The sequence below is a fragment of the Coffea arabica genome, chromosome 3c, assembly GCF_036785885.1.
Source record: "Coffea arabica cultivar ET-39 chromosome 3c, Coffea Arabica ET-39 HiFi, whole genome shotgun sequence".
NCBI classification, from domain to species: domain Eukaryota; kingdom Viridiplantae; phylum Streptophyta; class Magnoliopsida; order Gentianales; family Rubiaceae; genus Coffea; species Coffea arabica.
The window spans coordinates 472,674-486,742 of NC_092314.1; the positions used below are offsets into that span (position 1 = coordinate 472,674).

The window sequence follows — 14,069 nt, forward strand, 5'->3', positions numbered from 1 at the left end:
CTGGTCCAGGGGACTTATTTGGATGCATCGAAAACACAGCTTGATTGATCTCCTGCTCTGTAACCTTCCTGGTAAGCTCCCTGTTCATCTCATCAGTAATGGTCTATGGAATTCATTCTAAAATCTCAGAGAAAACCTCAGGTTCCTCTGTCGTATAAATCTGCTGAAAATAGTCCAGTATCTCCTGGCATGTTTCCTCCTCATCCTTACACCACTCTCCAGACCTCTTCTGTAGCACATCTATTCTATTCATCCTCCCCCTCCTAGCCACCGAGGCATGAAAAAAACTAGTGTTCTTATCCTCTTCTTGCAACCACTTCACCCTAGCCTTTTGACTCCAATATATCTCTTCCCTTTTATAAGCCTCTGCCAGTTTCCTTTTTAGACTTGCCAACTTGATCCTATACCCATCACCTTTACATTCCTTAACCTCTTTGATCTCCTGCTTCACTTTTCCTATCATACTCTTAGAATTACCTCCCATCTGCTTGCTCCAACTGAGCAAATCCACTCTAACTTTCTTAATTTTTGCCTGAACCATGAACAACCTGGATCCCTTTTGCTTACTTCCCCAAGCTCTATCTACCACCTCATCTATATCACTATTTTGCAGTCATCTCCTGTCAAACATAAACCTCCTCTTCCCTTTTTTCCTAACAGGCTTAGTATCCAACAACAAGATACAGTGATCAGAAGCCTCTACCTCTATATGTGCACAACTTGCCTTCTCAAACTTCCCTATCCACCATTTACTTCCCAAAATCCTATCTATCATTTCCTTCACCCCCCTCCCTGTTCCAATTATTGCACCAAGTCCAAGAGACTCCCTCAGCCCCAATGTCCACCAACTCATTTTCATTTATAAAAGAATTAAAATCTTGAAAACTCACATTAGCTTTTTGTCTACCACCCCACTTTTCAGCATTTGATATGATGTCATTCAAGTCTCCCATGATTGCCCAGGACTCCCCCCAGATACACCTCCTCCTAGTAATAACCTTCCACTGTTCTCTCCTAATACTAGCATCTGCACTAGCATAAGCACAGATGCACCACCATTCAGCCCCTATTTCACTATCATCTATAAGTAATTCTATAGTGAAGCTGGTAAACAACACTTTTTTAACCTTTAACTCCTGTTTCCATAGCACTGCCAAACCTCCCGCCAACCCAACTGGATCAACCACAAAGACACTATCAAACTGAATCCATTGCTTAACACTGTTCAAAAAGCTTTTTTTCTTTTTTGTTTCAGCCAAAAAGACTAGAGATGGAGAGTGGAGTCTTACGACCTCCCTCAACTGGGGAACTGTCAAGGGGCTCCCCACACCTCGACAGTTCCACACCACAGCCCTCATTTGACACTTGGAGCCCCAATAAGGGTGGACTCCAACCTCTCAGCAAGTTCCATCTCCTCACAGTTCCCACCATCAGACTTTATTTTCTTCATATTTTCCTTCCCTTCCTGACCCTCTTTCCCCTCCCATTCCACAGTCTCCATCTTTCTTTTTCCCTTCTCCATCCCCCCCTCCACCTGATTGACTTCCACTAGAGGTCTTCTCTTACTAACTTCCAGAACAAATCTTTTCCAGGTTTTGTTTGTCCTATCAGAACCTTTCTTTCTACCCCCCTGCTTCCCTGTCTTCCTCCTTTCCTCCATAGCCCCCCTGTTCCCTATCCTCTCCCTTTCATCCCCCAACCCCTTCACGATTTGAATTATTAGATATTTGAAAATCGAGTCTATCCAAATACGAGCCTTATCGAAAGGTTTTGCTTTCTTCCAGATTCTAATGACACCAATTAATATGTTTGTGTGGCTAGGTTTTGGCACAAATATCATCCAAAACACAACTTGTTGAGCCATGCAATACCTTTTTCTTTTGGGTATGGTTTTCATTGGCCAAAGGCAATTGTAATTTTTTATGGACAAACAATCGTGGAACTTTTAGAGGTTATTTGATTGTATTTTTTAGACAGTTTTTTAATAAGAAATTTAGTTTAGCACTTTTATACAATGTGATGTATAAAAAGCATATTCAAGTGAAGCAGAAATTTTTTTTCTTCAAAAAAAATAGCAATCCTAACAAAGACGTTTTTCTTTTCCTCATTTCTCACTTGCAAGGAGTTAATTAGGGCACGTTTGGTATGGAGTCTCATGGATGGTGGTTGAGAATGGGAATGATTATATCAGTAGCAAAGGGGGTTGTGAAAACGTTACAAGTATACACCATTTAGAATTGAACCGAAAATGTCAGTTAACATGTGTGAGAAGTTTTCAACGTCTCCAGGAAAAATAAATAAATAAAAAAACTCAAGTATAGGAACTTGTAGCATTTTGTAGCTCAATTAAGGCAAAGATTGAGAAGACACGGAACAGTCACTTAGCAGAATATATTATTGGGTCTGCAACCAAGACATACTTTTGTAGTGCACTCCAGAGCTAAATCAATTTTTTCCACCTAACAAATATTTAAGGATGAGATAAATGGAACCAAAATTGGGGACTGACGAGGAACATAGGATGAGTTGGGATTTGTTTGGAGTTTGGCAAAGACAAGAGGCCAACAACTTGATAGGTTGGCTAGGGGAAAAAAAAACAACTTTGTAGGTATTTAATTAATGAAATAATTTTTTTATGCACTTATATTGTAGTATTATATATTTTTTTTACTAGTAATTTTGGATGTATGTCACATGTGTATGATTTGAAATTTGAATTTAAATTCATATTATGTTGCATGATCTAAATCTACGAGTACAAAAAATTATTTTTTAATTAATTAGCAATAGTAGTATCATACTTAGTTATAAAGCCCGATTCGGTTCGTGCAATCAAACCAATCAACTCTATGAACCGGTTATAGAATCGAGTTGAGTTGCTAAGTAGATCGATCAAGCAAAAAATTCAATGATAAGTCAATGATCCGATGATGAGAATAATGAATCAAAAAAAAAAAATCATCAATTGAAATTGAACAATTGACTTAAAAATTTTATTATTTTTATAATTTATAATATATTATTATATTATATAATGTTCTTATTGTATAACTCATGGTTAAATTATTGACTCAATAACCCTGTCACCTCTTTGGATCGAGATCGAGGCTGAATTTAACAACTAATGGTATTATAAGCAAGAAGCACGTGTTTCTAGTGGTGCCTTACAGAATCATCATTCATTCTTCATCCATACCCTAAGGTGCAAAATTTCCCTTCCCCCACACCCCGCTCTCTATTTTGTTATTTTGTTATTGTTATGTCTTCGTCGGTTCAACAAAATCATGCGCACCAAATTAATTTCTCCAGAAAATTCCATTTACATCACCCCAATTAAACCCAAAAAGAAAACTACTACTACTCCTACTAGTAGTATGATGGTATAAATTACTAATTAATTTAGTTGCATAAAGCACTTAATTATGAGGGACTGAATTTTGGATCATTTGTTAGTGGTGTTAGTTAGTTGCAATTTAGCCAGGCAGCCAGCAAGCAAAGATTGAAAGGGGGCCGCGCATGTGTCCGGCTAGGTCTTACTGGTCATCGGCCCTGAGTTCCATCAGGTGGCCGGAATTCGAGTTCTCCGTACCCGCTTCCATCTTCAGATGGGCTGCGGGAATTGATTTCTCCTACTTCACCACCGGTTGGTCCGCCTCTACCTTCCGCTGGCTGGGTTTTTCCATAGTTGATAACGCCATGTGGACCGTAATCACGGTGCTGGAGTCCGTAGCTCTGGTCACCATGCTCTGCTATTTCTTCATCTTCTGCGGTTGTACTTTGTGATTGTTTTTTTTTTTTTTTTTTTCTTGAGATTTTGTACAGTAATAACTCAAAGAGTAGAATAATAATAATAGGTAGCTAGCTATTTTTAATTATTAGATCATTTCTTGTAGACGACACCCCTCTGGTGCTCAGTTGATTACTCTTTAGTGCTTGCTAGCCTAATACTTCAGGAAGGAAGCCATGGGGTACGTTCAATTCTTTTTCTTTTTCAAATTTGTACCAACTTCTTGATGTCGTTTCATAGGTTGAATTCATTTTACAGGAGTATTTTGCATTTTGATTACTATTTTGTATCAGCTCATCATAATTGGTTGTTTCCTCTCTCTTGTGATTGGTTTCTTTCTCGCTTGGATCCTAATCTTTCCTTCAGATCAGGTTTGGTTCATCAATCATCAGACAACTAAAACAAAAAAGAAGACAGGTGGCCATGTTAAACTTTTCCTTCCTCATTCTCAATCGACCTGAAAACTAAGAAAACGAAGAAATGTTTTGTTTCTGGGGTCTACCGTTCTAAACCGGACTAGTGGAGTATCTGCTTTTCGTTCGTTTTCTGTGACTAGCTACTGGTGCCTATCTGCCTTATTCAATAATCATTCGAGTACTGCCAGGATCAAGGGCATGTATGAACCCAATAAATAATTTTTTTTGTTAGAAAAAGAGGAAAACTAGAGTTGGGTACCAGGATCAGAGGAATGAACTGGAAGTAACAAGATGATTTTTCTAGGCCAGCCTTTTCACCCTTCGAGTTGCTCTGGTTGACAAGCTTAGAATATATTATACTAGTCTCTGGAGCAATTTTCAATCATTTTGATGGCCTTCTCATCTATTCAATTAATTTGTTGATTGCTGGTGAATCCTACGGCATCATTAGTGACGAGACTAGCATGTCAAATGTAGCAGTCGTTTTTTTTGGTTTCGGAAAAGGTTAATGTTGATGCCATTATTGTGAGTTTAACAGAATGAATCTTGAATGTTCCGGGGGGAGACCACCATTTATTATTGTTTACCGTTTTCCATTAATCAGTTCATCATCCTTGCAAATGCAAAGAGCGTTAGTTATCCGCTCTACAAGACTTTGGCGGCGAAGAAGCTCCTAAATCTCTTCTTACTTGCCATTGCGGGCAGCAGAGAAGGACAAATGATGAAGATGATGATGATGATTCATTCACACTTGGAACCCAACAATCAAACAATTCATAGCGGACTCTTCTAGAAATTTCACGAGTGAGGCCCATTAGGCCCAGTACTAGGCCATTGTCGACCGTTGGAAGCAAGCAACGCGTGGAACAGCTAAACGCCAGACGTCTCGACAAGTGTCATTCAAAAATACTAAAAGACCCTTTTACCCCCGCCTCCCTCCCTATAGTCTATCGTTACGATTTGAAAAACAAGAGCCGTACAATTAATTCCTGAATGTAGCGGAAATGCAAGATAAAACCTGAAAACCCCCCGGGCCGGATTTTTATTTTTTTTGTTTGGTTAAAAAAACCAGGAACCCAATTTTCTCTTCTCTCTCCTGCTGCATTTCTCTCATAACCCTTTATCTTTCTTGAATATCTGGAAGAAAATAAACCCGTGAAATATTTTCTGTGTTTTCTTCATATTGTTGAATCAATTGGCTACTTGTGTATGGAATTTGAGACCAATTATTATAGTGATACAGAAGGAGCAGTTTTTTGGGTTCCCAATCAAAAAGCCATTCATTTTCGCCGTGTGAATCCTCCTTTAACCTGCAATTCAGGGCTGCATATAAATCCTCGTCGGCCTCCATTTTGCCCTGGATTTAGTCCAGTTAATCCGCTTTTAGTTGGCTTCCTGGAGTTGGGATTTGACCCTGATGTCTTAATGAAAATGGAGGTCCAGAGGTCAATTTCCCTGCTTCAGGTAATATGCCAAATGCAAAGAAAAAATTGATATCATAAACATCGACCTTTTTCTTTGTTGCATTCTTTTTAATTGTGGGCTTGGATTTTATTTATGTAGTTCATGGCTGATGAGCGTCTGGTGCCGTCTCCTGAGGAAGAAATCAAGAGAAGAAATGTCATTGCCAAGCTTAAACAGGTTCATTTTCGTTCTAAATTGCAGTAAAAGAGAAGCACCTCTTTCGGTGAATCCCATAAACACGTGTTGCATGTCTCATCGTTTCCGTAGTTTTCGTAAATTGGTTAATCTTGATTCTGAAGTCAAATTGCTTGATATTGCAAAATTATGAGGTGGGGTTGGTTGGGGATAGGAAATGACATTACAGAACTGCGTTGCAAGGCTTGTACCAGCCATCATTTTCCAAGGCAAAAATATGAGAGAGAGAGAGAGAGAGATCAGGAGAGAAGATGAGAAGGAACTTCCTAGCAGACTGTAAGAGTACAGACTTTCCTGCATTTATTAGTTTGTGATTGTTGATCAGTTTATTGAGCTTTATAATAGCATTACAAGGTGGGATGGACTAGACATTCGGTTAACAATGATAACCCCCACCTATCTAGGGTTTCAGATAGGATTGGAGTCCTTTCTTCTTCTTTTTTTTTCTCTGGTCTAGCATGAACCTGTTGTATTGCCTTCCTGGTTGAACGGCTTTGCCGAGTTACCAATCCATTAACATTAGTTGTGAGCAGTCTATTTCCTTCAGGGAGCTAAATTGTAAAATATTTAGAGTTTCCTCTGGTAGTTAATAACTGTTTGAATGCTGCCCTGGCTGGATGAAAAATCTGAAATGAATTCTACTTAGTGCCTAATTTGTTACAGCATTTGAATATTTTTGTTTCTTTGAGGAGGTGCTAATTTGACATTGCACTGTGGTCATCATATTGTGATTAAATAGATTTTAGTTTTTTCGCATCTTTTCTGATTGATGCTTGTGCATCTGAAATTCTTCATATGCAGATAGTGATGCACTGGGTTAAAAGGGTTGCTTACCAGTGTCAACTTCCCAAGAATCGAGTTAGAGCTGCTTCTGCTACAATATTGACATTTGGATCTTATGGCCTTGGAGTAAGGCTTGATTCATTTTCACTTACACTGCAACTATTGCCATCTTCTTGCTTTTGCCTGTCAGATTACTCACCTGAGGGTACCACTAATTTTGTTAGGTCTAGTGCAACAATAATTTTGTGATCCTCATTATGAGTTTTTTTTTGTGATCCCAATAATTTTGTGATCCTCATTATGAGTTTTTTTTTCCCCCAAAAGATGAGATTGCAAGATCAGTTTGTTGATTGAAATTTCAGTGCTATGTTGGCAAAATGACATTGGGATTGTCAACTTTTGGAAGAAGTCATAACTGTGAATTTAATTTTACTGCTAACAAATTCATCTTTTGGGTTCGAGCTTGAAATTGTCTTTTGAACTGCTTAATACTAAAACTATGCAGTTGAAAAAAATTACTAACTTTATCATTTAAATTACATGAATTTGAATTGTTCAAAATGGCATCACTGCTGTTGCTAAAAAGAATTGACATTTTTTGTTGTGTTAAATCTTCTGACTTGTTTCAATGAATTCAGGTCCATAATTCAGGTTCAGATATAGATGCTTTATGTGTAGGCCCATATTTTGCAACAATGGCAGTAAGTGTTACTTCTTAGCATTTTGTTTCAACTTATAATCAGTGGGAATGTTTCAAACATCCTCTTCTTATGACTAGGAGGACTTTTTCGTACTTCTTCACAATATGCTTGCAAGCAGACCTGAAGTGACTGAGATACACTGTATAAAGGATGCAAAGGTTCCTCTAATGAAGTTTAAGTTTGATGGGCTTTCAATTGATTTGCCTTTTGCACAACTTAAAGTAATCTCTGTTCCTGAGGTGTGTGCTGTGGCCTTTATATCCACTCCATGGTAACTATTTGAGTGTTAGTGATGACATCTTGCAGGATTAGTATTCAAGTAGAACTTCATGACAACTAATATCTAGTTTCACCTCTCAGCTAAATTTTTCTTGTTTCTACTGACAGCTTTTCTTTGTTGAGCCTTATTCTGAAAGTTCTGGGTTTAACATGTCATAACATGTCTACTTATGAAGATTTTTACTTGTGAAATAATGATGTGTAGAATGTGGATCTACTTAATCCATTTTTTTTGAGGAACATTGATGACACAAGTTGGAGAAGTTTGTCTGGTGTACGTGCCAATAAAAGTATTCTTCAGCTCGCGCCAAACGTCGAGGTAAATATGTAATTTTGGCCTCTAATTAGCACTCTAACTTGTGCACAAGAGCAACCCATTACATGCTTGTGCAAATTTATCCAAGTCACGTGCCAACTCATAGCTGTAAGCCTCGAGTTATTTGCGTCCTTTTCATATCTCTGATGTTATCAAAGTGATTTGTGCAGCTATTTCAGTCGTTGCTGCGTTGTGTTAAATTATGGGCAAAAAGACGAGGAGTGTATGGAAATGTAAGGGTTGTTTTTTTTATATGCTGGCTTTGCAGTTTTTGTCTAGTATTTCTTGTCTCGGCATCCCACCTAATTGGAAAATGACATTAATCCGGTTCATTGCATGCTTTGCAGTTACATGGTTTTTTTGGAGGTGTTCATTTTGCAGTCCTTGCAGCATTTGTTTGTCAAAGGCATCCAAATGCCAGTCTGAGTCTTCTGATCTCAATTTTTTTTAAGACGTTTGCCTTTTGGCCTTGGCCAAGACCCGTTTTTCTGCATGGCCGCATGATGCCACCGACTATTGCCAGTGACTCCCGGTTTTTGATGCCTATCCAATTACCATGTAGCCCAAATGAATATTGCCATTCTAACATCACACGAAGCACGTTCTTCCGGATTAGAACCGAGTTCCTTCGCGGACATGCCTTGACTAAGGTATAGTGATTCATCTGAACTGAGAATTGGATGTAACCTGTTTCTGCCATGCTTCAATCCTTCCTGCTCTGTCATGTTTCAATCATTCCTGCTCTTATCATATACATTTGTTGTCTTCTCTCTAATTGATAACTACTAGGTGGTATAGTGAGCCATCTGAATCAGAATTGGATGTAACCTGTTTCTATCATTTTTGACTCCTTTGTGCAATCATCATCTATGCAACAGTAGTCTGCCTCTAACTGATATATACTGAGTGGTGCATGCTGAACCTTAACGTGGTTATTTATTCCCTTTTCCTGTCAATTCTCATACTGCAGGATATTCTAAGGCCCGATTTCAGTTGGAGTATCCTATTTGATCCTTTTCCATATGCAAAGAAATATGCTCAGTTTGTCAAAATTTGCCTCTCAGCTTCTAATCAAGATGAGTTACGAGGATGGGTGGGTTGGGTCAAATCGCGCTTCCGCTCACTTCTTGTCAAGGTTGGTGGTTGACTGCTTATTGGCGTTTTGTCTATATTTATATAGTAAAGTTGAACACAAGTTTATCCTATATGTTGCTAATCACAATATTATGTATCTAGTTGACATGTAAGCTTATCGAGTGCTACAGACTAGAGATATTCTCTTATTACGTTTTGATCCATTCAGCTGCTTGGTGATTAATGTGTCTGTCAGCCTTCCTTGGAAAGCACCTAGGCAATCATGCCAATTATTTGCCAATACTTGCTCTAAGCGAATGGTCTGAGGGATTCAGTTTGGCCAGTTTATCTATAGGTGAAGACACAGTCAACTGGCATTCAAACTCACGTTGAATTTTTGTATCCCCTAACTGTTGATTTTTACAGTCTAAGCCGTATCTCTGATATGTCATTTATAATTCCTAGTAAATAAATAAATTTTTATGACCTTCTTGAGATGTTTGCAGTGCTTTTGAATAGGCATCTGTAGTCCTTTTATTTCTCATGATATTTATGGAGTTTGCTGCTGCCTAGGAATCCTGTCAGAGCTTTAATAAGCACACTGATTCATCAGGTGTTGGGTAAGGAAAAATAAAGCTTGGTGCTTTCCTTTCTTACTAATTGTAAAAGATCTCCTAGGATATAAACAATTGCTGAAGTTCTTGTGCATCATCATGCAGTAGAGTTGTGGTTTGTCTTTTTTATTTCCGTACTTCTGTTTTCAGCAGGGGCTTTTTAGCTTGTTTTCTATTTTGTATCCCTAACATGTCCACATAATCATCATGGCTTCTCCCCTGTTACCTGTTTCAAGGCTTGCTCATGTAATTCAGGCCTTCTCATTGTGTGTTGGTTGTTTTCATTTGACACGCTGCATTTCTTGTACAGCTGGAAGAATTACAGGGCTTTTGCGATCCCAGCCCTTTAGAATACGTTGATGTTGATCTGGCTGCACCAAATGTTGTCTTTTATTGGGGTTTGCAGCCCAGCAGGAGGGATGTAATAGACATAGACTTTGTCGATGAAGATTTTATGAAGAATATGAGCAATGGTTATCGTGTTCCTCCCGGAAGGATGAAGCTGTCAGTTGTCAAAGCATCTCAACTACCTAAAAGCGTCACGTGCAATACTGGAAGTAAGGGAGTGAGGGCTCGCTGGAGGATTTTAGATAACAGCCAGCGAAAGATCCCAGTTCGCACAAACTCACTACCTCAGGAGTTTGCTGGATTGATGGCGACCAATGGAAGTGCAGAATTCCCCAGTGCTGGGGTTTAGGCTGTAAGAATGAATATTCATTGTCTCAAGATATTAGTTCGAAGTGTGTACAGGCGTTCTACGTGTTTTTTAAGCTCACACAGCATAGGAAATACTGTACATAACCTAGGGCCTAGGAGTTTACTTGAATTTGTATTAGCCACAGGGATACTCTCGTCAACATAAAATGTTTTGTTTCTGCTCAATTTTTCTGCTGGAAGTTTAAAAAAAAAAAAAAAAACCAAATTGCAGGCCACCAAATTTTCAGGACATCTATTCGACCCGAGTTATCACAGTAATATAGTACTTAGTGCCGGATTGCTTTTTTACCTTCTTTACCCAGCAGTCTTGATTAATTGGTTGATTCTCTCGGTTTCTCTACTTTTGGTATATTCATCAACATAGATGATGCCTTCAGCATTTTGGGGTTGGGGGTTGGGGGGTGAAGAAAAACAAAATTTATAGATGACAGACAATTGCGCTAAAATGTTGCGGACCACCTAAGAATGTAAACCGACATTATTAAATACTATATAGAGATTCGTCTTTTGACCAGTCTTCTGCTAAGCTGAACTGTTTGCATATGGCTATAGGACAAGAAGATCTCGAGTTCAAAACACTGCTAGTACTTCAATTCTCAACAAGATCTTCCAACTTTGAACTAAGAATCAAAATAACTAAGAAGATATGCAAGAAAACATCTAAGAACTGCTTACCTTCTTTTTCAAACTCCATTAATGTCAAAACCACCAACTACAGTATATAAGATCAAACGCCTCAATCTTCCTGGCACAGTATTCTCTTCCAGTCTTCCAACTACAATTTTCTCTCATAAACAGGATGAGAAGTTTCACTTCTTTCATGCTTCTTTTTCCTTATGCGCTAGTTGTTCTAACCATTGTTCCGCCACTAATCTCTTGCGATCTCATCTCTGAAACATGTGACCAAACCCCAAATGATCGCCTTTGTGTTAAAATTCTGAGGAAAGACAATCGGAGTCTTGATGCAGATGTTGCCGGTCTGGCCCTGGTCGCCGTTGAGGCAGTTAGAGACAAGGCAAACTCAACGTTGCAAAGCATCAAGGAGCTAAAAAGGTCTAATCTAACATTGGCAAATGCGCTAATGGAATGCCAAGAAAACTACTATGTAATCCTCAGAATTGATGTTCCAAAAGCTGTGGGATCAATGAGAGAAAACCCAAGACTTGCTGAACATGGGATGGCTGATGCTGTTATAGAAGCTCAGGGGTGTGAAGCAAGTTTGAACAAACTAGAGCAGTCACCACTGGCTGACGTGAACGCTGCCGTTTATGACCTGTCTGTTGTGGCTCTGTCCATAATCAGGATAATGTTGCATAGAATCTATACTGTTAATTAGAACATGGTTGGATTCAATGAATAAAAAAATGATGATTGACGTCTAAGAACTGGACATCAAGGCTCAAGATTTCCTCTAATTTACCTACTCTCTCTCTCTCTCTCCGTGGAAAATACACGAACCTTGCTGACAAAGTCTAATGTAGCAGTGTAGGTGCTGCAGAAGATATTTTATCCTCGATCATGGAATCCTATAAAACAACTCAGTTTCTCTTTCACCATCTTCATCGTTATGCCCCAAAAAGGTCACAAGACATGAAAACTCATGGCTTGCACAGAGAAAAAAAAAGAAGAAAGGCAACAACCAGAATCCATCATTCAACAACTTCTGTCTTTCTTCACTAAAGAAGCAGCAGCACAGATGAGTATACTGTCCAAAGCATGGTACAGTGCTTAGTCTATGCATCCTATTTTGAACAGGGATCATGATGATGACACTTCTCTTAGAAAATCAATATCTCAATCAAACTTTGATCAAAACCACCAGCTTGCTGTGACGATTGAAGAAGTCAGAGAAGAGTTCATACATCATGGAGATAAATCTGGTGATGAATACCGTAAGAAAAATACGTGTTCACAACTCAACCGATGAAGTGCTGATGTAGGCCGGATTCATCTTCCATCATTTCAAAAAAGAAAAATAAAAAGAAGTAATGTAAGATAATATATTGTTCAGGAAGTCAATAATGTAAATGATCTTCATCAGATCATTAATACCCCCTGCCGCAATTGTATCATTTACCATTGGTTTGTCTCTCCGGGTACCTCCTATGCCTGCTGTCACAATTCGTCTCTTTTCTTTAAAAAAAAAAAAAAATCCCTTTTTTGCTTTAATTAGTAGTAAAATCGTTTAATGCTTTGAATATTTAATTAGAAGTAAAATCTTTTTTAGTATTTATCAGCGCCCAAATATTACTGGGTTTTTTTATTTTCATCTACATGATGGATTGCTGTATAATTTGCCTCCTGAGATTGAATTTAAGTCTTGGAGATAGGTTGACGATCGATTTTTCATAGGCTCCGTTGGTTTTCTTTCTTAGATTAAGATAGAATAGGATAATATAGTTCATGTGACGATAACAAAAAAAAATTTTTCTCTAATCAGACCGACTTAATTTGCCTCCCGGGATTGAATTTAAGACTTTTCCCCTTGGAAATAGTTTTTTTTTTTAATTTTATTCGAAGGACCCTTGGAGATAGGTTGATGATCAAAGTGCTAAATTTATTTGTATGGAGTGTTAGAAAAACTGACACTTTGTCATACATACCTATCGAAATGTGGACGTCAGTTGCCAGCTAGATTATATAGGCTAATGATGTGGAAATCTATGATGTTGTTATAAAAGGTTGAGGTAATTTTCTTTCGAACTGATGACGCATCATTGCCAGTTGTTGGATTTGTTGTAAGTAATGCCGCCTGAAAAGAAAAGGAGGAAATTGAAGCAAAATTACCCTGCCTACCCTTTTTTTTTTTTTTTTTTCTTTTAAAAGTGTCCATGAAGAGTGGATTTCGCAGATTAATTCCCCTACCTCGCAACTCGCAACTTGCAGAGGCCACGAGACTCGAATCAGGGACCAATTCCCTTCTTCAGCAATCCCATGTCAGTCACTGGACCAAGCCCGGGACTTAATATCATCCACATGCCAGCAGACTGACTTTGTATAATAAACCGAGTCACAAATTCTTTATTGGCTGTGACTGGAATGTACAATTGAGCTAAAACCTATGAAGGATAGGATCGTCTATCTGTGTTTTGGTGATGGGTTGCAGGTGTAAACCCACTCTTTCCTGGCTTGATATTCAAAAGGCATGAACTGATTAAGGTCCTGGAATTAGGTTGGAAATGTCCTGAGGACCCCATCCCTGTTAAAAGCCCAGGTACTGTGGAATAGGGATTAAAAACTTCAAACCCAATGCCGTCCCAAGGATTAAAAGAAGAAAAGTAGTAACTGTTTTGTGTTTTCATACCAAAATCATTATATTATTGATTTGCCGTATTCTCAGATGACGTTAATGCTAATTAATCAGAGCAGCCGTTGCCCGGTCCAATTATATATTACACACACACAGAAAAGCAAATAATTTTTGTGACAGATATAACTAAAATATAAATCCCTTAATCTTTAGGCCAGAAAACGGCTGATGGATTACTAATTGTTGATTCACCATCCAAACAATTATAGCGAAGCTGTCATTTGCGCTAAAGCAACAACCTGATTATAGCTTCGGCCACGACAGAAATTTCATGAGCAGCCGTGTGTTAACATCGGCAAGCGGGGAGGGGGACGGTTTGAAACCATCTTCACATTCTTGAGCCACTTTAGCGGAATCATTCACGCTTTCTTCGGCAAACTTTGGATCTCCTTTAGTCAATGCCTCAACAGCTT

General features: G+C 38.5%; 3 protein-coding genes across 4 annotated transcripts; 2 read left to right on the forward strand and 1 right to left on the reverse strand.

Annotated features, from left to right (window-relative positions):
- Window positions 1–112: 112 nt before the first annotated feature.
- LOC140038165 (uncharacterized) lies at window positions 113–1,358 on the reverse strand. The gene is made up of 3 exons (XM_072083259.1): window positions 908–1,358; window positions 685–792; window positions 113–594 (listed from the first exon to the last, which is right to left on the reverse strand). Exons 1-3 carry the CDS (start codon window positions 1,356–1,358, stop codon window positions 113–115), a joined length of 1,041 nt encoding a protein of 346 aa, XP_071939360.1.
- A 3,449-nt stretch (window positions 1,359–4,807) lies between these two features.
- On the forward strand, window positions 4,808–10,511 carry LOC113733859 (nuclear poly(A) polymerase 3). 2 transcript variants are annotated; one of them, XM_027260062.2, is made up of 10 exons: window positions 4,808–5,667; window positions 5,767–5,844; window positions 6,664–6,771; window positions 7,284–7,346; window positions 7,424–7,585; window positions 7,831–7,944; window positions 8,112–8,174; window positions 8,289–8,591; window positions 8,912–9,076; window positions 9,940–10,511. In XM_027260062.2, exons 1-10 carry the CDS (start codon window positions 5,413–5,415, stop codon window positions 10,324–10,326), a joined length of 1,698 nt encoding a protein of 565 aa, XP_027115863.1. In that variant the 5' UTR covers window positions 4,808–5,412; the 3' UTR covers window positions 10,327–10,511. The 2 variants fall into 2 exon arrangements, with proteins under 2 accessions (XP_027115863.1, XP_071937744.1); XM_072081643.1 differs by lacking the exons at window positions 4,808–5,667; window positions 5,767–5,844 and adding an exon at window positions 5,883–6,138.
- A 311-nt stretch (window positions 10,512–10,822) lies between these two features.
- On the forward strand, window positions 10,823–12,609 carry LOC113733734 (cell wall / vacuolar inhibitor of fructosidase 1). Its single transcript, XM_027259921.2, has one exon. It carries the CDS (start codon window positions 11,146–11,148, stop codon window positions 11,680–11,682), a length of 537 nt encoding a protein of 178 aa, XP_027115722.1. The 5' UTR covers window positions 10,823–11,145; the 3' UTR covers window positions 11,683–12,609.
- Window positions 12,610–14,069: the final 1,460 nt, after the last annotated feature.